Consider the following 24,092-nt stretch of genomic DNA (forward strand, 5'->3'; position numbering starts at 1 on the left):
GACTGAGACACCCAAGGATTTAAGGATGAGTTGTACTCCATTGTGTATATATACCACATTTTTTTTATCCATCCATTAATGGACACAGGTTGCTTCCATGTCCTGGCTATTGTAAAAGTAGTGCTACAGTGAGCATGGAGTGCATATCTTTTCAAACTGGTGTTTTCTTTTTCTTTGGACGAATACTTAAAAGTAGAATTGTTGGATCATATGGTAGTTCTATTTTTTATTTTTTGAGGAACCTCCATACTATTTTTTATAGTGTTTGCAACAATTTATATTTCCACCTACTGTGCTCAAGGCTTCCCTTTTCTCCTTGTCCTTGCCAACGCTTGTTATTTCGTGTGTTTTGATAATAGCCATTCTCAAAAATTTGTGGTGACATCTCATTGCGGTTTGATTTACATTTCCGTAATGATTAGTGATGTTGAGTACCTTTTCATGTACATGTTGGCCATCTCTCTGTCTTCTTTGGAAAAATGTATATTTAGATCCTCTGCCCTTTTTTTTTTTTTTTTTTTAAAGATTTTATTTATTTATTTGAGAGAGAGAGAATGAGAGAGAACACATGAGAGGGGGGAGGGTCAGAGGGAGAAGCAGACTCCCTGCCGAGCAGGGAGCCCGATGTGGGACTCGATCCAGGGACTCCAGGATCATGACCTGAGCCGAAGGCAGTCGCTTAACCAACTGAGCCACCCAGGCGCCCCAACCCATTGTTAAATGAGGGTTGTTTTTTATTATGTTGTGAGAGTTCTTTTTTTATGTATTTTGGATATTAGCACCTTATCATATATATGATTTGCAAATACTTCCCAATTCACAAGTTGCCTCTTCATTTTATTTTCTTGGCTGTGTATAAGCTTTTTGGTTTGATGTAGTCCCCCTTATTTATTTTTGCTTTTGTTGCCCAAGTTTTCTTCTGGGAGTTTGATGGTTCAGGTCTTATGTTCAAGTCTTTAATCCATTTTGAATTGATTTTTTTGTGCATACTGTAAGATAGTGTCACAGTTTTATTCTTTTCATATGGCTATCCAGTTTTCCCAATGCCATTTATTGAAGAGACTGTGATTTCCTCATTGTATATTCTTGGTTCCCTTGCTGTAAATTAATTGATCATATATATGTAGGTTTATTTCTGAGCTTTCTATTTTGTTTCATTGATCTATGTCTGCTTTTAGTCTAGTACTATATTTGATTACTATAGCTTTGTAATACAGTTTAAAATCAGGAAGCATGACACCTCCAGCTTTGTTATTTCACAAGATTGCTTTGGATATTTGGGGTCTTTGATGGTTCTGTACAACTTTTAGGATCCTTTGATGCAGTTCTGTGAAAAATGCCATCAGAATTTTGATGGGGAATGCATTAAATTTGTAGATTGCTTTGGGTAGTATGGACATTTTAACAATATTTGTTCTTCCAGTCCATGAGCATGGAATATATTTCCATTTGTGTTGTCTTCAGTTTCTTTGATCAGCGTTTTATAGTTTTCAGAGTACAGGTTTTTCATCTCCTTGGTTAAGTTTATTCCTAGGTATTTTATTATTTTTGGTGCAATTATTAATGGGATTGTGTTCTTAACTTCACTTTCTGCTACTTCATTATTAGTGTATAGATATGCAACGGATTTCTGTGTGTTGATTTTTTGGTTTTGTTTTTTCTTTTTGTACGTTGATTTTGTGACTTGCAGCCTTACCAGAAGTCATTTAACAGTTCTAATAGTTTTTTGATAGAGTCTTTAGGGTTTTCTCTGTATAGTATAATGTCATTTGCAGATAGTGAAAGTTTTACTTCTTCCTTACCAATTTGGATGCCTTTTATTTCTTTTTCTTGTCTGATTGCTGTGGCTGGAACTTCCAGTACTCTGTTAAATAAAAGTGGCGAGAGTGGACATCCTTGCCTTGTTCCTGATCTTAGGGGGAAAGCTCTCCATTTTTCACCATTGAATATGATGTCAGCTGTGGGTTTTTCTTATATGGCCTGTATTTTGTTGAGGTATGTTCCCTCTAAACTTACTTTGTTTCAAGGTTTGCATCATGAATGTGTTTTATACTTTGTCAGATGCTTTTTCTGTATCTGTTGAATGATCATATGGTTCTTATCCTTTCTTTTATTGTTAATGTGATGTATCACGATGATTGACTTGCAAATATTGAACCACCCTTGCATCCTGGGAATAAATCCACTTGATAGCGGTGAATGATTTTTTTAAATGAATTGTTGGATTAGATTTTCTAATATTTTGTTGAGGATTTTTGCATAGGATGTTCATGAGAGATCGTGGCCTGTAGTTCTTTTTTTTTTGTAGTGTCTTTATCTAGTTTGGTATCAGGGTAATGCTGGCCTCATAGAATGAATTTGGAAGTTTTCTTTCCTTTTCTATTTTTTGGAATAGAGAAGAATAGGTATTAATTCTTCTTTAAATGTTTGGAAGAATTCACCTATGAAGTTGTCTGGTCATGTACTTTTGTTTGTTGGGATTTCTTTATTTTTGATTCACTTTCAATGCTGGTAATTGGTCTGTTCAAATCTTCTGTTTCTTCCTGATTCAGTTTTGGGAGGTCATATGTTTCTAGGAATTTATCCTTTTCTTCTAGGTTGTCCAATTCGCTGGCATATTATTTTTCATAATATTCTCTAATAATCCTTTGTCTTTCTGTAGAGTCGGTTGTTATTTCTCCTCTTTCATTTCTGATTTTGAGTCTTTTCTCTCTCTCTTTCTCTTATTTATTTATGAGTCTGGCTAAAGGTTTATTGATTTGTTGATCTTTTCAAAGAACCAGCTCCTGGGGCACCTGGCTGTCTCAGTTGGTAGAGCATGTGACTCTTGATCTTGGGGTTGTGAGTTTGAGCCCCACGTTGGGTGTAGAGATTAGTTAAAAATTATAAAAAATTTGGGCGCCTGGGTGGCTCAGTTGGAAACTGAGGCTTAAGTTTGAACTCATTCTTTACTATCCACCCTGTGTTTTAGGTATATGGTGTCATAATTTACATCCTTTTATTTTGTGAATCTCTTGACTGATTTTTATAGATAAACCTAATTTTACTGCTTTTGTGGTTCCCATTTTTTTTCTACTTACGGTCTTTCCTTTCCATTGAAAGTTCTGTTTAACATTTTTTGTAGGGCTGGTTTAGTGGTGATTAATTCCCTTAACTTTTGTGTGTCCGGGAAGCTCCTTATCTTTCCTTTTATTCTGGGAAATTCTTTTTTTTTTTTTTTTAAGATTTTATTTATTTATTTGACAGAGAGAGAGATAGCGAGAGCAGGAACACAAGCAGGGGGAGTGGGAGAGGGAGAAGCGGCTTCCTGCCGAGCAGGGAGCCCGATGTGGGACTTGATCCCAGGACCCTGGGATCATGACCTGAGCCGAAGGCAGACGCTTAACGACTGAGCCACCCAGGCGCCCTATTCTGGGAAATTCTTTAGCTCTTTCCTGGATAGAGAAAAACCTGGTTGCAGGTTTTTTCTTTCAGCATTTTGAATATATCATTCCACTCCCTTCTGGCCTGCCATGTTTCTGCTGAAAAAATCAGTTGATAGCCTTATGGGTTTTTCCTTGTTTGTAACTGTTTTCTCTTGATGATTTCAAAATTTTCTCTTTATCACTACTTTATGACATTTTAATTACCTTCTGTGGACCTCCTTGGGTTGCTTTTGTTGGGGGCTGTCTGTGCCTTCTGCATCTGGATTTCTGTTTCCTTCCCCAGACTGGGGGAAGTGTTCAACTATTTCTTCAAATAAATTTTCTGCCCCCTTTTCTCTCTCTTCTTCTGGGATCCCTATAATGTGAATGTTATTATACTTGATGGTGTCGCTGAGTTCCCAAAGTCTTTTCAATTATTATTGTTATTTTTTTCTTTCTTGTTCAGCTTGATTGCTTTCTATTACTGTCTTCTAGGTTACTTATTCCTTCTTCTGCTTCCTCTAGGCTACTATTTATTCTGCTGTGTTTTTAATATCGGTTATTGAGTTGTTAATCTCTGGTTCATTTTACATTTTCTCTTTGTTGAGGATCTTACTGAGGTTCTCCACTCTTTTCTCAAATCCAGTGAGTCTTTCTAAACCATTACTTTAAAATCCTTATCAGGCACATGACTTATCTCCATTTCATTTAGCTCTCTTGCTGTGATACTGTCCTCTTCTTTCATTTGGGGCATATTCCCTTGTCTCCTCACTTTGTTTGACTCTCTCTGCTTCTGTGTGTTAGGAAAGTCAGCTATTTCTCCTGCTCTTGAAAGTAGTGGCCTGATGAAGAATAGGTCCTGTAGTGCCCTGTAGTGCAGTATTCCCTGCTCACAAGTCCTGGCCCTTCAGGGATGTTTCTTATGTGTGTTGTGTGTGCCCTGCTGTTGTGGCTGATCTGCGTTTGCCTTCGGTCTAGTCGTCTTTAATGGTTCTCTTTGCCTGTTTTGGGCAGGGTTTGGCCCCCATGTTGTTAGTGGGCCAGTCTGGGTCCACCTTGTGCTTGAGTTGAGTCAGACCAGGTTTTTGCCAGAGATGCAGTAGAACTGAACTTCAGGGTGCCCTCCCTGTGTTGTGCCCTGAGAAACTTTTGTTGTTGGAAAGGGCCTGCAGTCAGACCCAGTGTCTGCCTCCAGTTGGGCCTGTAGTTGGAGTGGTGTGGGGGGTTATCTTCCCTTCTCCCTGGGACAGGAGTCACTTTGGAGTGGTGCTAGCCCCTCTCGGGACTGCTTGCACACTACCAGGCTTGTGACACTGCTTTGGACGGGTTCTGAACAAGGGCATATTGGAGGGAACACGTTAGCAGCAGAATATGAGAATGGGGCTCGTGGTGCCAGCATGGTCTGTGCTGGTCTGCTGCAGGAGAGGACCTGCAGCCTCCTGGGAACACTCTTGCTGAGGCCTGCCAGGTTGGAGGGGGCAGAACTGCAGAGGTGCTTGCGGACAGGGATGCTGTTAGCAAGCAAGATGGAGAGTGTAGGTCCTGTGCTGGTTCCCACAGGTATATCTAGGCTGTAGGGTGGGGAAGAGAAATGGTACTTGCCAGCTCTTTGGTTCTTGGGGAAGTCTCCCAAAGATCCCAACCCTTCCCATACAGACTGAGGTTAGTCAATAAATCTCCTTCGTATATACCCCAGGCATTTTTCAAACTGCTGCTTCTGTGCTGTTTCTCAGCAGGAATGTTTCTTGTCCTCTCTCTCTCTCGCTCTTTTTAAAGATTTATTTATTTGAGAGAGAGAGTGAGAGCATGCATGCATACATGCCAGGGGAGGGGCAGAGGGAGAGAATCTTCAAGCACACTCCCCACTGAGTGTGGAGCCTGATGCAGGGCTTGATCTCACGACCCAGGAGCTCATGACCCGAGCTGAAATCAAGAGTCTGACGCTCAACGGACTGAGCCACCCAGGTGCCCCTGTTGTGCTCTCTCTTTAAGGGCAGGGAGTCCACCCTCCCCACTCTCCTAGAGCAGAGCCTCCTGATGATTAAAATCCCAGGTGTTAAGCCCTACTGATTGTTAGGCCCCTGTGTTTTCCAAGCCAAATGTTATGGGGGATTTGTCTTCCCCATGTGGGTCCCTTGTGCCTGGGGTGCCTGGGTTGGGGGTCTGGTCATCTCCCCTCTCTGCGTCTGCCAGTCCCTCCCTCCCACAGACAGTCCTTGGGGTCCGTTTGGCTTTCCACCCTTCCTATCCTCTTTGATGTGGCCCCTTCTCTACATTTAGATGTGGAGAATCTGTTCTACCAGTCTTCGGGTTGTTTTCTGGGTTTTTTACGCTGATATGAGTGTTATCTAGTTGTTCTGTGGGATTAAGTGAGTTTAGGATTCCCCTATTCCACCATCTTCCCCTGAAGTCTCCCCAATCCCCCCTCTTGTTGGGGATTTTTGCATCTTTGTTCATCAGGGATATTGGCCCATAATTTTCTTTTCTTTTGGTGTCTTTATCTGGTTTTAGTATTAGGGTAATGCTGGCCCTCTAAAATGAATATGAGAGTGTTCCCTCCTATTTTTTTGGAAGAGTTGAGTTGAGAAGAGTTGATATTAATTCTTCTTTGAATGTTTGGTAGAATTCATCAGTGAAGTCATCTGGTTCTGGACTTTAACTTGTTGGGAGATTTTTGATGACTGTTTCTGTCTCCTGTAGTAATTGGTCTGTTTAGATTTTGTGTATATTTACGATTCAGTCATGGTAGATTGTTTCTAGGAATTTATCCATTTCCTCTAGGTTATCTAGTTTGTTGCCATATAATTGTTCAGTCTTTTATGATCTTCTGTATTTCTGTGGTATCATTTTAAAAAATTATTTATTTATTTATTTTAGAGTGAGTGCATGAGGGGGTGGGGAGAGGCAGGGAGCCCAATGCAGTACTGGATCCCAGGACCCGGGGAGCCTCTGTGGTATCATTTGTAACATCTCTTTCATTTCTGATGTTGAGTCATCTCTCTTTTTTTTTTTTTGTCTTGATGATTCTAGCTAAAGGATTATCTTGTTTATCTTTTCAAAGAACCAGCTTTTAATTTCATTGATCTTTTCTATTGTCTTTTTACTCTCATGCTCTCTCCTCTAATCTTTATTTCCTCCCTTCTACTAACTTTGAGCCTTGTTTTTTCCTTTTTTTTTTTTTTTTAACCTTAGATCCTTGAGGTGTAAAGTTAGGTTGTTTGAGATTTTTGTTTCTTCCTGTAAAGTTTGGTATTTTGCCTTTCCAATTTCATTTATCTCAAAGTATTTTTTTATTTCTCATTTGATTTCTTCTTTCATGCGTTGGTTGCTTAGTGGCATGTTGTTTAGTCTCTACATATTTGTGAATTTTCCAGCTTATTAATTTTATGTAAAATTCCAGTTTATGTAATTAATTTCTAGTTTCATGAAAAGATCCTTATATGATTGTAGTCCTCAGATTTATTAAAATTTGAAGCCCAACATATGATCTAACTTGGGAAATGTTTCATATGCACTTGAGAAGAATGTGTATTCTGTTGATTTTGGATGGAATGTTCTGTAAATATTAAGTCTGTTTGGTGTTATGTGTCATAAAGCCTGATGTTTCCTTAGTGATTTTCTATCCATTGATGGAAGTAGGGGCATTAAAGTGCCCTGCTATTATTGTATTGCTGTTTCTCCCTTTGGATTTGTTAATATTTGCTTTAATTATTTTTTAAAAGATTTTTTATTTTTTAAGTAATCTCTATACACAGTGTGGGGCTTGAACTCACAACTCCAAGATCTAGAGTCGCAAGCTCTTCCGACTGAGCCAGCCAGGTGCCCTGCCTTGCTTTATATTTAGGTGCTCCTATGATTGGCATGTAAATATTTACAAATGTTATATCATCTTATTGGATTGACTCCTTTATCAGTATGTAGTGCCCTATTTTGTCTGTTATTACAGTCTTTGTTTTAAAGTCTATCTTGTTTGATACAGGTATAGCTGCTCCAGCTTTCTTGTGGTTTCTATTTGTGTTGAATATCTTTTTCCATCTTTTTCACTTTAAGTTTGCATATGTCTTTGCATCTTGTAGGGAGTATCTTTTAGGCAGTGAGTAGATGGGTCATGTGTGTTACTTATTCACTCTGTTTTTTGACTTGAGAATTTAGTCCACTAACATTTAAAGTACTTGTTGATAGATTTGTGCATATTACCATTTTCTTAATTGTTTCTGGATGTTTTTGTGGTTCTTCTCAGTTCCTTGCTTCTCTTGCTCTTTTCCTTTGTGGTTTGATGAGTTTTTTAGTGGTATGCTTATATTCCTTTCTCTTTATTTTTTGTGTATTTACTATAGGTTTTTGTTTTGTGGTTACTCTGAGGCTTACATACAATGACATGTCTAAAATGATGTCTTTTAAGTTGATAACAACTTAAGTTTGACCCCATTGTAAAGCTTAACGTTATTACTCCTGTCCTGCAACATTTTATGTTTTTCACTTCACATTTTACATCTTTTTTTAAATAGGAATGGTTTTATTTGTATTTGTTTGTTTATTTGTTTTTAAATCGTAATTCCAATATTGTTAACATACAGTATTATATTAGTTTCATGTGTACAATATAGTGATTCAATAATTCCATACATTATCATGCAGTGCTCATCATGACAGGTGTACTCCTTAATCCCCATCACCTGTTTGACCCATCCTCACTCCTCACCCCCTCCCCTACCCCACAACCATCACCTTGTTCTCTATAGTTAAGAGTCTGTTTCTTGGTTTGTCTCTCTTTTTTTTTCCTTTGCTCATTTATTGTGTTTCTTAAATTACATGTATGAGTGAAATCATATGGTAACATTTTACATCTTTAAAAAAATTTTTATTTAAATTCAGCTAATTAACATATAGTGTGTTAAGAGTTTCAGAGGTAGAGTTCAGTGATTTCATCAATTGTATGTAATACCCTGTGCTCAGGTGCTCGTATTTGGCTGTTCATTGGCTTCATGCTGGCCTTTCCATCTCTGATTGCATCTATGTGGATTCTCTTTGGAGGTTATGTTGCTAAAGAAAAAGCCATCGTATACCCTGGAATTGCTGTATTTTTCCAAAATGCCTTCATCTTTTTTGGAGGACTGGTTTTTAAGTTCGGCCACACTGAAGAGTTACGGCAATGAAAACATCCAGTTTGCTTCCGCACAGCAGCCCTGCATGGGTTTTTTACTACTCCCAGTTTTTTGTAATGCCATTTTCTGAACTCATTTTTGGGTGTAGTCTCAGCTTCAATTTGTACAATACTAAAACCATGAGAACTTCCTATGTAAACAACAACAAAAATCTGTCGTGGTATGCGTTGGATTAACTTATAAAATCTTGAAAATATGCGACATGAGTAATTTTTATTGTTTTATCATGGTGTAATTTGTAAAATTAAATTACAAAAGGAATTATAGATGCAAAAAAAATACAACACCCTGTGGTCATTACATCATGTGTCCTCCTTAATGCCCATCACCCAGTTACCCCAGCATCCCTCCTCCCCTCCTCTCCAGCATCCCTCAGTTTATTTCCTATCCTTAAGAGTTTCATATGGTTTTTCTCCCTCTCTGATTTCATCTTGTTTTATTTTTCCCTCCCTTCACCTATGATCCTCTGTTTTCTTTCTTAAATCCCACATATGAGTGAAACCATATAATTGTCTTTCTCTGATTGACTTACTTTGCTTAGCATAATATCCTCTAGTTCCATCCACGTCCATTTCATATCTTTTTATCTTATGTATCCCTTAACTAATTATTGTAGTTGTAATTATTTTTATTAGTTTTTTTTTTTTAAAGATTTCATTTATTTATTTGAGAGTGAGAGGCACGAGTGAGGGAAGGGCAGAGGAGAAGGAGAAGCAGATTCCCTGCAGAGCAGGGAAGCCCTATATGGGGCTTGATCCCAGGACCCTGAAATCATGACCTGAGCTGAAGGCAGCCACTTAACCAACTGAGCCACCCAGGCAACCCTATTTTTATTAGTTTTAACTTTCACAATTTGGTTCTTTTTGTTCAGTTATTCTTGATATGTATCTGATTTTATTTCATAGTTTTTAAAAAAATGGATGTTCTTCAGTCACTTTGAAATTCTTTTTTTTTTTTTTCTTTTTTTTAAAGATTTTATTTATTTGACAGAGCGAGATACACAGCGAGAGAGAGAACACAAGCAGGGGAAGTGGGAGAGGGAGAAGCAGGCCTCCTGCAGAGCAGGAAGCCCGATGCGGGGCTCGATCCCAGGACCCTGGGATCACGACCTGAGCCGAGGGCAGACGCTTAACGACTGAGCCACCCAGGCGCCACCAGTCACTTTGAAATTCTTACGTGTACTTATGTTAATGTCATTCTAGGATTAATCTATTTCCATTTTGTTGGAAATAAAACCATTTCCTGATCGTTTTTCTTTTTTCTTTTTTTTAAAAGATTTATTTTAGAGAGGGGGGCAGTGTGGAGGGGCAGAGAGAGAAACTCAAGCAGACTCTGCACTGAGTGCAGAGCCTGACGCGGGGCTGGATCCCACAGCTATGACGTCAAGATCTGAACTGAAACCAAGAGTCGGATGCTTAATCGACTGAGCCACCCAGGTGCCCCAAATTTACCCTTTTTAATCATACAGTTCTGTATGTTTTGACAAACATATATGGTTGTGTAATTAACACCACAGTCTGGTTTTGAAATATTTACATCTCCTCAAAACATTCCTTAGTCATACTTCTCTCTTTACCCTTACTCCCTATTAACTATTGGTTTATTTTTTCCCTTATTTTCCCTTTTTAGAATGTTATGTAAATGGAAGCATACTGTATGTAACTGTTTGTGTCTGTTGCCTTTGACTTGGTATAACTTTTGAGATTTCTTGATGTTGTTAGGTGTATCAATAGTTTTTTGTTTTTTTTTTTAAGATTTTATTTATTTGAGAGAGAGAGCACAAGTGGGGTGAAGGGCAGAGGGAGAAGCAGACTCCCTGCCGAGCAGAAAGCCCGGTGCGGGACTTGATCCTGGGACTCCAGGATCATGACCTGAGCTGAAGGCAGTCGCTTAACCAACTGAGCCACCTAGGCGCCCAATATTTTGTTCTTTTTATTGCTAAATAGCATTTCATTGTATGGCTGTACCACGTTTTCTCCATTTACCAGTCGATGGACATTGAGTTTCCAGTTTTTGGCAATTATGAATACAATAGTCATAAATATTTGTGTACAGATGTATGTTTTTATTTTTCTTGGTTATAAACTTAGGAATAGGATTGCTGTGTTCAATGGTGAGTGATTGCTTAAGTTTATAACAAACCTGCCAACTCTTTTCCAAAGTGGCTGTACCGTTTTGCCAACCATCTATGTATGAGAGTTCTAGTTGCTTTGCATCTTTATTAATGCTTGATACTGCCTTTTTTGTTGTTGTTTATTCTAGGCATTCCAGGAGATATGTAATGGTGTGTCCTTGTAGTTTAATTTGCATTTCTTTATTAACTCATGATGTTGAGGGCGCCTGGGTGGCTCAGTTGGTTAAGCGACTGCCTTCGGCTCAGGTCATGATCCTGGAGTCCCTGGATTGAGTCCCACATCGGGCTCCCTGCTCGGCAGGGAGCCTGCTTCTCCCTGACCCTCCCCCCTCTCATGTGCTCTCTCTCTCTCTCATTCTCTCTGTCTCAAATAAATAAATAAAATCTTAAAAAAAAAAAAACAAAACTCATGATGTTGAGTATTGTCATCTTCATGTCTTCTTTGATGAAGTGTTTCTTTAAGTCTTTTGGCTTTTTTTTTTTAAGATAAAATTCATATAACATAAAATTCACTTTTTTAAACACTTTAAAGTGTACAAATCAGTGGTTTTTAGAATATTCATGGAATTATGCAATCACTGCCACTAATTCCAGAACATATTTTTCACTAGGAAAAGAATCAGTGAACCCATAGTTGTTATTCCATATTTCTCCCTTCTTTTGGTTGTAGGCAATCACTAATCATTCTGTCTGTATAGATATGCCTATTCTGGACATTTCATGTAAATGGAATCATACAATAATATATGATTGTGTTTGCCTTCTCAGCATTATGTTTTATTTATCTTATTTTATTTTAAGAATTATTTATTTAATCTTGAACACCCAGTGTGGGGGTTTAACTCATAACCCTAAAATCAAGAGTCACATGCTCTTCTTACTGAGCCAGCCAGGCACCCTCAGCATTATGTTTTAAAGGTTAATCCATGTTGTAGCATGTATCAGTCAGTACTTCATTCCTTTTCATTGCTGAGTAATATTCCATCGTAGGAATATACCACATTGTATTTATCCATTCATCAGTTAATGGACAGTTCAGTTGTTTCCACTTTTTGACTATCATGAATAATCTGCTTTGAATATTTATATATATGTGTGTGTGTGTGTGTGTGTCTTTCTTTCTTTCTTTCTCTTGGCTATGTTCCTAGAAGTTGAATAGCTGGGTCATAAGTAACTCTATATTTAACATTTTGAGGAACTGCCAGAATGTTTTTCATAGCAGCTATGCTATTTTACATATCCACCAGCAATGTATGAGGGTTCCAGTTTCTCTCTATCCTCTCCAACATTTGTTATTACCTATCTTTTTCATTATTTACACCCTAGTGGGTGTGATCATGCTTTTACTTTTAACCTATATATGTCTTTTTATTTAAGGTAGATTTATTGGTGATTGCATAGTTGGGTCATGATATTTAATCCAATCTGACAATTTGTGCCTTCTCATTAGGATGTTCAGATCATTTATTTTTCAAGTAATTGTTGCTGTGGTTGGATTGAAATCTGCCACTCTGCTACTTGTTTTCTTTTTGTTTCATTTGTTCTTCATTCCTTTTCCTTTTTTTTTCTGCCTTCTTTTAGATTATATATATATATATATATTTTTTTTTTTTTTTTTTCCTAAGATTTATTTATCTCAGAGAGAGAGGGAGCATGTGTGGTGGAGAGGGGGAGAGGGATAGAGAGAAACTCAAGCAGATTCTGCACTGAGCACAAAGCCCAACGTGGGGCTCAATCTCACAACCCTGAGATGACAGCCTGAGCTGAAACCAAGAGTTGGACGCTTAACCAACTGTGCCACCCCAGCACCCCTCTTTTAGATTATTTTTTTATGGTCCTATTTTATCTTCATTTTTGGCTTATAAGTCTTTAGTTAAAAAAAAAATTAGTGATTTTCCTGTTTTTACAATATGTTTTTGTTACAGTCTGCCTTTAAGTACTATTATATTGCTTCATCTTTAATACTATATTTCAAATCCCTTTCCCCATTCCTTTTTCTTTTTACTGTTACACCTTTTACGTGTTATAGTTTATTTATTTTTAAAGATTTTTTTTTTAAAATTTATTAGAGCGAGAGCATGCACAAGCAGGGGGAGCAGTAGGCAGAGGCAGAAGCAGACTCCCTACTGAGCAGGGAGCCCGATGCGGGGCTTGATTCCAGGACCCTGAGATCATGACCTGAGCTGAAGGCAGACGCTTAACCGACTGAGCCACCCAGGTGCCCTTATAGTTTGTTTTAGATCAGGAGTTGGCAAGCTTGTTTCGTAATGGGCCAGATAGTAAATATTTTTTGACTTTGCTGGCTGTATGATCTCTGTCACAGCAGTCTCTCTTAACTCTGCCTTTGTTGTGAAAGAATATCCATAGACATTATAAAAACAAATGAATGTACCTGGTTTGGACTGCTGGCCATAGTTTGCCAATCTCTGCATTAGGCAGTCACCTATCTTTTAAAATGACTAACAATAGGAGTGCCTGGATGGCTCAGTCATTTGAGTGTCTGACTCTTGATTTGGGCTCAGGTCATGATCTCAGGGTCATGGAATCAAACCCCACGTTGGGCTCATGCTCAGTGTGGAGTCTGCTTGGCCCTCTCCCTCTGCTCCACTCCCTGCTTGTGCTCTCTCTCTCTCCCTCTTTCTCTCTCAAGTAAATAAAATCTTTTTAAAAATGTGACTAATGATAAAAAAAATCTCTTATATTCATCTTAAATTATACTGTCTCCAGTGCTTTTCATTTCTTTGTAAGTTGCCTTGTTATATTCCTTCTGCTGAAGAACTAATTTTAACATTTTTTATGGTCTATATTTGCCAAAATAAATTGTGTCAGCTTTTGTTTGTTTGAATTTTTTCTTCATTTTTTAAAGTAGTTTTTTTTTTTTTTTTTTTTAATTTATTTTGGAGAGAGGAAGTGTGCATGAGCCGGTGGGGAGGAGTAGAGGGCGGTGAAGAATCCTCAAGCAGACTCCCCACTGAAGTATAGAGACTGACTTAGGTTTGATCCCAGGACTCTGGGATCATGACCTGAGCCAGAATCCAGAGTCGACTGCTTAACCGACTGAGCCACCCAGGTGCCCCTTCTCCTTCATTTTTGAAAGATATTTTCACTTTGTATGTACTTCTGGGTTAATAACTTTTTTCTTTTAGTATTTTGAAAATGCCATTCCATTGTCTTCCGCCATATATAGTTTGTGACAGAAAGTTTGCTGTGCCTCTTACCTTTGTTTTTCTAAATGTAATCTGTCATTTCTCTCTGCCTGTAAGATTTTCTGTTTATCTTTGAGTTTCAGTAGTTTGATTATGCTACCTGTTACATTTTGGTTTTGATTTTGATTTTATTTTGCTTGGGTTTCTCCAGGTGTCTTGGAACTATGATTTGGTGGGGTTTTGTTGTTGTTGTTGTTGTTGTTGTTGTTTAATTTGTTTTAGGAAATTCATTATTTCTTCAAGTGTTTCTTCTTCATTCTTTCCTTCTGGATCTCTAATTACACATATGTTAGGCTGCTTAGTATTGTTTCTTAGGTCTTGCATGCTGTATCCTATTTTTTTGTTTTGTTAGTTTATTGTTTTTTTAATAGCTTTTTCTCTCAGTTTGATTAATTTTTATTAACCCATCATCAAGTTTACTTGAACTCTGCCACCCACCTAATTAGGAACACTGTAAATTAAAGTCTGTGCTGGAGATTTTCTAAACCATACAGTAGGTTGAATTTGGACCATAACCCATTAGAAGGCCAGTTACGGTTATACATTCTTTGATTCTTTTTTTAGTTAAAATACTTTTTTTTTTTAATTTTTAGGAAATGTAGGATTACCTTTAGTGAGACTTTAACAACTCTTAGCACTGCTCACATAAGTTTTATAAGTTGTTAATTGTTTGTTTAATGTTATGTCTCTTTCAGGAAATAGTTCATGATCTGCTTGATTTGTCATTTGCTTTTTTTTTTTTTTTTTTTAAAGATTTTATTTATTTGAGAGAGAACAAGCAGGCGGAGAGGGAGAGGAAGAGGGAGAAACAGACTCACTGCTGAGCAGAGAGCCCTATGTGGGGCTCGATCCCAGAACCCTGGGATCATGACCTGAGCTGAAGGCAGATGCTTAACCAACTGAGCCACCCAGGCGCCCCTTGTCATTTGCTTTTTGATAGCTACTTAAAAAAATAAAAATAGCAGAGTCTTTATATTCCAGTAAGAACTGATATCCGAAACTAATATAATGTTACATGTTGGTTATATCTTAATTAAAAAAAGACACCCAATTTTTTTTGAGTAAAAATGAAATTTTTTTATATATATCATGCTTAACTATTTAAAAAAAATTAGAAGTCATAGGTTATGTTTTAAAATGTTATTTACATCCTGAGAATTAAGATATGAAAATTATACTCTTCCTATATGACTGATGTATCTTTAGTCAAAAAAAAAATTCCATTTCGCTATATTTCATTTTTTTATTGTGTTGAATTTTAAAAATATTTTTTAACTGAAGTACAGTTGACAATACAGTGTTAATTAGTTTCAGGTGTACAAAGTGATTCAAGAAGTCTGTTCTGCTCACCATGAGTGTAGCTACTGTCTGTCATCAAACAATGCCCTTTCAGTACCACTGACTATATTCCTTATGCTGTACCTCATTCCATAACTGGAAGCATGTATGTCCCACTCCTTTCCACCCATTTTGCCATTCCCCCACCCTCCTTCCTTTGGTTATACATGCTTAGGGGACATTTTTGTTTGTTCATTTTATTTACTTCCATGGTATAGACAGGTTTCTTCTATTTTACCATACTGAGAGACAAGTTTGATTGTTTCTTTTTTTTTTTTTTTTTACCCACTCTTCTTCACTCTGACTGAAGGTGGAATCCTTTGGGGACCTGGCTTTAACTGAGGATTCTCCTAATAGTATCTTTGTTTTGGATGGTTTCTAGGTTTTATCTCCTGTTTCTTTACCAGGTTGGATCCTCCAGGTCTCTGGGATTCAGCAGGAGCTCTCAAGTTGAAAGCAAATTTACCATTCTCACACCTTTCAGAATTCCTGATCTCACTTCTTTGGGGCTTCTGGAATGTTTCATGTGTGTTTGCTCAGCAAAATGTTAGAAAAACAATTTTTTTTTTGCTTTGTTTTTAATAGGAGGAACATTCAGGGTATCTTTTCTCCATTATGCCGGTAATGAAAGTCTCTACTTGCTCAGTATTCCACAATATGGATGTGCCATAATTTTATTTTATTAATTTGTTTATCTTTTTAAGGATTTTATTTATTTGTATGACAGAGGAGAGAGACAGCGAGAGAGGGAACACAAGCAGGGGGAGTGGGAGAGGGGGAAGCAGGCTTCCTGCTGAGCAGGGAGCCTGATGTGGGGCTCGATCCCAGGACCCTGGGATCATGACCTGAGCCGAAGGCAGACACTTAACGACTGAGCCACCCAGGTGCCCGTTTTATCTCTTTTTTAAAGATTTTATTTTTAATCTCTACACCCAAGGTGGGGCTCAAACTTAAAACCCTGAGATCAAGAGTCGCACGCTCCACCGACTTAGCCAGCTGGGTGCCCTGAATGTACCATAATTTTAAAATTTCTTCTTTATTAAGGGATTTTAGTTCTTCCTTGCTTGCTAAAAAAAGTTATGACAAAAATTTTTTTGCACGTAGATCTTTGTATGTATATGCTAGTAGTTTTCATCACTAGTGGGATGAAGCAAAGAAGCCAGATAGACTCATTCTTTCTGTTTTAAGTAGGCTCCACGCTCAGCATGGAGCCCAACATGGGGCTTGAACTCAAGACCCTGAGATCAAGACCTGAGCTTGAGATCAAGAGTCAGATGCTTAACCAAATGAGCCACCCAGGTGCCCCAAGACAGACTCATTCTTATTCATCCTTTTCTGTGCCACTTAATTTGTGAATGCCCTAAATGCCATGTTTTCAGATAACCTCTAAAAGTTTCCCACCCATACAAAATACATTATCATAAGCATATTGTTGTGTCTGAATAGTTTCTGTCCAGGTGAGCATACCCAAAAGACAACATTATCACTCATCTTGGATTATATTTTGGGCAGGTAAACAACACTCTTGATTCCTGCTGAGTCATTAGAAAGTGGAAGTCACATAGCAACCTGCAGGACAGTTCAGAACATAGCCTCTGATGTTTCTCAAGAAACAAACACAAAAGCCATCATAAAAGTTATGTATTTTAAAAAAATGTATTTCAGGTGGCATAATTCTAAATAAATGAGGAAATTAAATAGCAGGCTACTTGTGCTTGAAAGTTGACAGTGCAGGGCCACATATGTAGAGGCCTTTTTACAAAGCAGTGACTCTAGTCTAGAATATATAATCCTGAATATTGTAAGCACATTCTTTGCATGTCATTTGTCAAATAAAAATAACTTTCCTCTTCACAGTTTATTTTTCCTTTGTGGCACATTTTGAACTGCAGAATCCTTTATCTACCATTTGGCTTTCCATAAGCTATCAGGCAGGATCTCTGTGAGATTCTCTACTTTGAGAAACTATGTGCCTAATATTTATTTATGATACATGACTCATAATTACATTATTATGTGTTTTCAAAATAGCATGTGATAATTTAGCTCCTTTTAACAACAGATAAAATGTTTCTAAAGACTTTTTCCAGAAGTTCAGATGTTTCTTGGGGCCCTTCCCAATCTTCATTGGATTTATGGTTGGAGTTTTTTTTTTTTTTTTTAAGATTTTATTCATTTGACACAGAGAGACACAGTGAGAGGGGGAACAAAAGCAGGGGGAGTGGGAGAGGGAGAAGCAGGCTTCCCACTGAGCAGGGAGCCCGATGCGGGGCTTGATCCCAGGACCCTGGGATCATGACCTGAGCCAAAGGCAGACGCCTAACGACTGAGCCACCCAGGCGCCCCCGGTTGGCGTTTTTTAAAAATAAAGGACTGGGGCGCCTGGGTGGCTCAGTTGTTAAGCGTCTGCCTTCGGCTCAGGTCATGATCCCAGGGTCCTGGGATCGAGCCCCGCATCGGGCTCCCTGCTCGGCCAGGAGCCTGCTTCTCCCTCTCCCACTCCCCCTGCTTGTGTTCCCTCTCTAGCTGTCTCTCTCTCTCTCTCTCTCTCTGTCAAATAAATAAAATAAAATCTTTAAAAAAATAAAAAATAAAGGACTAAACCAAATTTTCCATAAGGTTTTTTGTTTGAATTTTACAATGTGACTACTCACTGAGGTAAACATTTGTGTTTACTCAATACTCATCCTTGTTTAAAACTTTTATGGCTGAGATGTCCTTAAGCTTATAGTAAATTGGCTAGCTTCAGTGACATCTCTCTGGCCTTTGAAGTTGGCATAGTCCAGTATAGCTACCTAAGGGGTGTGTGGCCATGGAAAAACATGTTTTTGTTGTTGAGTGTTCTTGCTTTCTAGTAATTTTATTTTCTGCTCAAGGGATTTAGTATCTGTTCAGATACTTTATTTTTAAAGGCCACATAAGTAATGACTTGATCTCTAATCTTAGCTTTGAAAATTTCCCAGACACTAATAAAGGTAATGTCTGATGACCTATTATTTGAGAATACTACTCACTGGCCAGCAGTCAGTGCTATTTAAAAATGTATGTTTTATTCTGAAAATTATTTCTATGGCTAAAAGGCTTTGTTAGTAAAATTGTGCATCTAATGACATAATTTGGTGACTTTTGGGCCTAGATTTATAATAACTTTTTACATGGTATCACTGAGACAATGCAGTTAAAACACTTTGCTCTTCAAATACTGTACTAAATAGTTTTTTTTAAAGATTTTATTTATTTGAGAGAGAGAAACAGAGTACAAGCAGGGGGAGAGGCAGAGGGAGAGGGAGAAGCAGACTCCCCACTTAGTGAGGAGCCCAACATGGGGCTCGATCCCAGGACCTGGAGATCATGACCTGAGCCGAAGGCAGCCGCTTAACCATCTGAGCCACTCAGGCGCCCCTGTACTAAATAGTTCTGAGAAAAATATTCAGTAAATCATAGTCTTACCAGAAACAGCACCTATCTCTTGGACTAATAAGAATATTTTGGTCACAAAAGGTTATATAGAAATCCTTATTTTGCATGAATGTGCACTATCTTGGCAGTGACTATATGAGTAAGATTTTAACAAAGGATCAACTTACTGCTGAAGACCAGGATCATCAGTTAAATGATGTGGACTGTCCACATCAGGACATTAACAAGATTAATTATTGGTGGAGTGAAAGAGAACTTTACCAGGTTGTATTATATATGACAGGGTGTATTTATAAAGAAGAAGAGCAGTTTTCTCCCAGTTGTCTGGACAAAGCTGGAGTTGCCATTTTTGGTCTGTTTTTACTTGTTTTATATCTATAATAACAGATCTTCTTGGTAAAAACCCACCCTAGACACAGTGGTGGGTTTTTTTTGTTGTTGTTGTTTGGTTTTGTGTTGGTGGTTGTTGTTTGTGGTTGATAGAGAAAACTACATATTGCTACCTTGATATGTTTTCTTATTTGGCTTTCTGTTAAAGGGAGATATACAGGTCAGTGAAACAGAATAGAGAGCCCAGAAATAAACCCATGTATGTATAGTCAATTAATTTATGACAAAGGAGGCAAGAATATACAGTGGGGAAAGGGTAGTCTCTTCAGTAAATGGTGTTGGAAAACTGGACCACAATCTTACATCATATACAAAAATTAACTTAAAGTGCATTAAAAACTTCAGTGTAAGACTTAAAGCCAGTAAAACTCCCAGAAGAAAATATAGGTAGTAAGCTCCTTGTATTAGTCTTAGTGAGGTTTTTTGTTTTGTTTTTATTGTTGTTTGCATCTAACTCCCAAAGTAGGAGTAATAAAAGCAAAAATAAATGAGTAGGACTACATCAAACTAAAAAGTTTCTGTACAGAAAAGGAAACCATCAACATAATGAAAAGGTAAACTACTGAATGGGAGAAGATATTTGCAAATCATATTTTTTTTTTTTTTAAGACTTTATTTATTTGACAGAGCACAAGCAGAGGGAGAGGGAGGGAGAAGCACGCTCCCTGCTGAGCAAGGAGCCTGATGTGGGACTCGATCCCAGGATCCTGGGATTATGACCCGGGCCAAAGGCAGCCGCTTAACTGACTGAGCCACCCAGGAGTCCATGCAAATCATATTTCTGATAAGGGGTTACTATCTAAAATATACAAAGAACTCCTACAACTGAATAACAAACAAAAAAAACCCAATCCAATTAAAAAATGAGCAAAATAAGTCAATCAGAAAAAGACAATTATCATATGATCTCACTGATGTGAGGAATTTGAGAAACAAGACAGAGGATCATAGGGGAAGGGAGGGAAAAATGAAACAAGACAAAACCAGAGAGGGAGACAAACCATCAGAGACTCTTAATCTCAGGAAACAAACTGAGGGTTGCTGGAGTGGAGGGGGGTGGGAGGGATGGGGTGGCTGGGTGATGGACATTGGGGAGGGTATGTGCTATGGTGAGCGCTGTGAATTGTGTAAGACTGATGAATCACAGGCCTGTACACCTGAATCCATACATTATATGTTAATAAAAAATAAAATTAGATTAAAAAAAGATATACTTGGAAAAAAAATGGGCAGAGGATATGAATAGACGTTTTTCCGAAGAAGACATACAGATGGCCAACAGACATATGAGAAAACACACACATAAACACAGTGGAATAGTACTCAGCCATAAAAATAATGAAATATTGGCATTTATGACAACATGGATGTACCTAGAGGATATTATGCTAAGTGAAGTAAGTCAGACAGAGAAAGACAAATACCAAGTGATTTCACTACCAGTGGAGTCTAAAAAAAACAGAACAAAGAAAACAAAACCCAGACTCATAGATACAGAGTTAGGGGTGGGGAGCTGTTGGAGGGCAAAATTGGTAAGGGGTTTAAGAGGTACAAATTTCCAGTTATAAAAATAACTTAAGTCTTGGGGATATAATGTACAGCCAGGGGAATACAATCAACAATATTATATTAACTTTATATGGTGAGAGATGATAACTAGACTTACTGTGGCAGTTTGTAGTATATACAAATATTGAATCACTTTTGTACATATGAGACTAAAAATATTATTTGTCAATTATACTTCAATAAAAACAACAACAAAAAGAAATGAAGTTTAGTTCTTTGTTGCTAAACTCTTAAGTTATATGCAAAGAGAAGAAACCATCTGCCTAATTAATTGCAATCTTTAATGGAAATCTGTTATAGCCTAGCTCAACACTTGATTCCAGTAGAAGGGAAATAATTCATTTCACTTTTTTGAGGCTACAAAATAGTTTATTCTTCTTTCCCTACATGTAGCAAGACTTATGAACATAGGTTCACAAAACAGATTCAGTGCTAATTATTAAAGCTTCCTCATATTTCCACTCTCATCGGTTGTAAATAATGTATCTGACTGTAAAATGGAAAAAGTTGAAATTTTCCACTTGTGCATTTTGAGCTTTTCAGAGGTATTATAAACTCTGGAAATAATAATAAAAGATACTAGGCTTTATACAGTGCTTTTTGTTTGAGGAACTCCTATAAACACTAATGCATTGATCCTAACACAGTACTTGATTGTGACTTTAAAAGGTCATGAGTTAGTGCTGTTACAAAAAAAAAGTTTAAAAAGATTGGAGGGGGAGCTCTAACTTATAAATATTTAAAAAAAAATATCTAGATAAAAGTTGATCTAGACAATTGAAAAAATAAAAATTACGGTGGATTTTTATTAACTTTTAGCCTGTAATAGATTTTTATCCCTTTAATTTTTTTCACTTATTTGTGAGTCTTAAAGCCTAATTCCCTTCTTAGAGTAGTAAGCAGAATTTTCTTTTAAACTTTTAGTCCTTCTCAGCCAAGGCTTAAACTTGTGGTGGTTTCCTGAGTTTGTCACATTAACATAGCAATGCATTTTATTGGTCCCGAATTAGAAGATCATTGTTTTAATTTTCTTAGTTTAATATCTGTAGTATGTAGCTGTTGATTTTGATGATTATGGTGGTCATGTGGCTTAATCTTCAACTTTTTTGTGTTTTGTAGGTTTATTCTTCAGTCCAAGGAGGTAATTCACAATCAACTCTTAGAGAAACAGAAAATAGCAGAAGAAAAAATTAAAGAATTAGAAGTAAGTTTTGAGTGAATATTGACAGTAGTAAATTTTAAGAAAAAGGTTATTATCTCACTCTCGTGTTAAATGAAAACGTATGCTTGCCAAAGTCATGTCACGTTGTTTTCATTCTAATTGAGTTTTAGAGCAATAAACCAGTCATATTCATGGCAGTGTGCAAGACACTCCTCCCCTCTCCCTCAAAGGAAAAGAAAAAAAGAAGGAAGAAAAAAGAATAGTCTCTGGGAAATGTAGAGATTTTTGAAGAAGATAGGATGCTGTTAATCTGAATGTATTTTCTCCATTGCCTTCAAATGAACATGTCTGTTTTTAAAAACAAAGCAGGGGCGCCTGGGCAGCACAGTAAGTTAGGTGTCCAACTCTTGGTTTTGGCTCGGGTCGTGGTCTCAGGGTCATGAGATTGAACCCCCAGCGATGGGCTCCCTCCTCAGCACGGAGTCTGCTTAGGTTTCTGTCTCCTTCTGCCTCTCCCATTCGTTTCCTCTCAGTAAAATAGATAAATCTTTAAAAAAAAAAGAGAGAGAAAAGAAAAAAGGAAAACATGCAGTATATATTTAAACACCACCTATTGTGGTGGATCGGCATGAGAGTGGGTGATGGTAATAGTATTTAAAGGATCTTGATATATGTCTCATATTGCAATTCATTTAACATAGATTAGGTATAACTATCTGAAGGATGATGCTGCAGTGAGGAAAACAATTTTTTTTTTCTGCTAGGGGAAAAGGTGAGGGGTAAGAGTAACATAGTAAATTTTTGGAGAATTGGAATTTATTACATTTACCATATACATTAAGGCCTTTGATGAGATACTCTTCTTGGGCTTGAGTAGAAGGTCCATCCTGTATATAGTAAAAGTTGGCCTGGGCAAAAGACTGGTTGTTATTTCTTTGGGGCCAAGATTTCCTGAAATGGGGGTGGTTACAATGACTTCATAGGTCACTTTATCTAATTTGTGTGAGTACTGTGTGCGGCGGTAGTTCAGAATCTGACTCAGCCCTCTGCGGAATTGGTGAGACACCCCCCGTATCCTCCCGGGGGTTCCTTAGGGGCACCAGCTCGGCGTGGCCTGCTATGTAGTGTCTTAGGTTAGTTAGGTTTATTTTTGTTTGACTACTGACCATAATTTAAACAAACTTGATAATAGATTTGTAGCTTAGAAAGGTGTATTGTAAAAAACAAAACAATTAAGCATACAAACAAAAAAGAAAAATTTACCTTTTAGTAACCAGCTTATTATTGTGTCCTATTTTATCATTTTTGTTAGCCCAACTGTTCTAGATTGAATTTTGTATCTTCTCCTGTTCTCAAAGTAACTTCAAAAACTGCCTACTTGTGATCTCTCTCTGTCAAATAAATAAATAAAATATTTTTAAAATATCTTTAAAAAAAAACTCCAAATAAAACTATTTCATGTGGATAACTGAAAACCTGTTTTTGCAGCTGTAGGTAAATACGTCTAAAAATTATCCTGATGAATAAGTAACCAGATGTAAAGTATTGTATATATGATTCTCTTTTTATGAAAACACAAAAAATAAGAGCCCTATATAAACATTCAAAATGATATTTCAGGGGGCGCATGGGTGGCTCAGTCAGTTAAGGGTCTGCCTTCGGCTCAGGTTGTGATACCGGGGTCCTGGGACCAAGCCCCGCGCGGGTCAGGCTCCCTGCTCAGCAGGGAGCCCGCCTCTCCCTCTCCCTCTGCTACTCCCCCTGCTTGTGACTTTTCTCTCTCTCTGTCAAATAAATAAAATCTTTAAAAAAAAAAAAGATATGTCAGTATATATATTATATTAACACTGGTTACTCTAAGGAAATTAGGTGGGATATGGGCATGAAATTATTTTTTTCTTAAAATCTTTGCATTGGATAAATTATAGCATGTGTTAACTTTTATAATTAAAAAGAATATTATGGTAAAATTGCCACAGATGATGATTATAGCATACCGTTTAGTTTTGATGAGTATTAGGATTTTTTTTTTTTTAAGTAAGCTCCACACCCAGTGTGGAGCCCAGCACGGGGCTTGAACTCACGACCCTGAGATCAAGACCTGAGCTGAGGTCAAGTGTTGGACGCTTAACCAGCTGAGCCACCCAGGCACCCCAGGAAATTTTTTTCCCCCAAGTTACCTTTTTTTGGAGTTTCTCAAATACTGGTAGAGTATCCTGATACCTGCCAGATAATGGAAGTAGATTAGCTGGCTTGTTGGTACTTATTTGAAATGCTAATTACAGCTACAAAAAACTAGCAGAA

General features: G+C 37.5%; 2 protein-coding genes across 2 annotated transcripts in view; both read left to right on the forward strand.

Annotated features, from left to right (window-relative positions):
* The window catches only part of HBEGF (heparin binding EGF like growth factor), a 385,453-nt gene that overhangs the window by 107,105 nt on the left and 254,256 nt on the right, over positions 1-24,092 (forward strand). The gene's annotated exons all lie outside the window — the stretch shown is intronic.
* The window catches only part of PFDN1 (prefoldin subunit 1), a 68,179-nt gene that overhangs the window by 13,593 nt on the left and 30,494 nt on the right, over positions 1-24,092 (forward strand). The window contains exon 3 of the mRNA XM_036124164.2: positions 21,746-21,830. Coding sequence (XP_035980057.1) covers positions 21,746-21,830 — 85 coding nt within the window. The remainder of the gene's footprint in view (positions 1-21,745; positions 21,831-24,092) is intronic.

This window comes from Halichoerus grypus, chromosome 2 (genome assembly GCF_964656455.1).
Source record: "Halichoerus grypus chromosome 2, mHalGry1.hap1.1, whole genome shotgun sequence".
Taxonomy (NCBI): Eukaryota; Metazoa; Chordata; class Mammalia; order Carnivora; family Phocidae; genus Halichoerus; species Halichoerus grypus.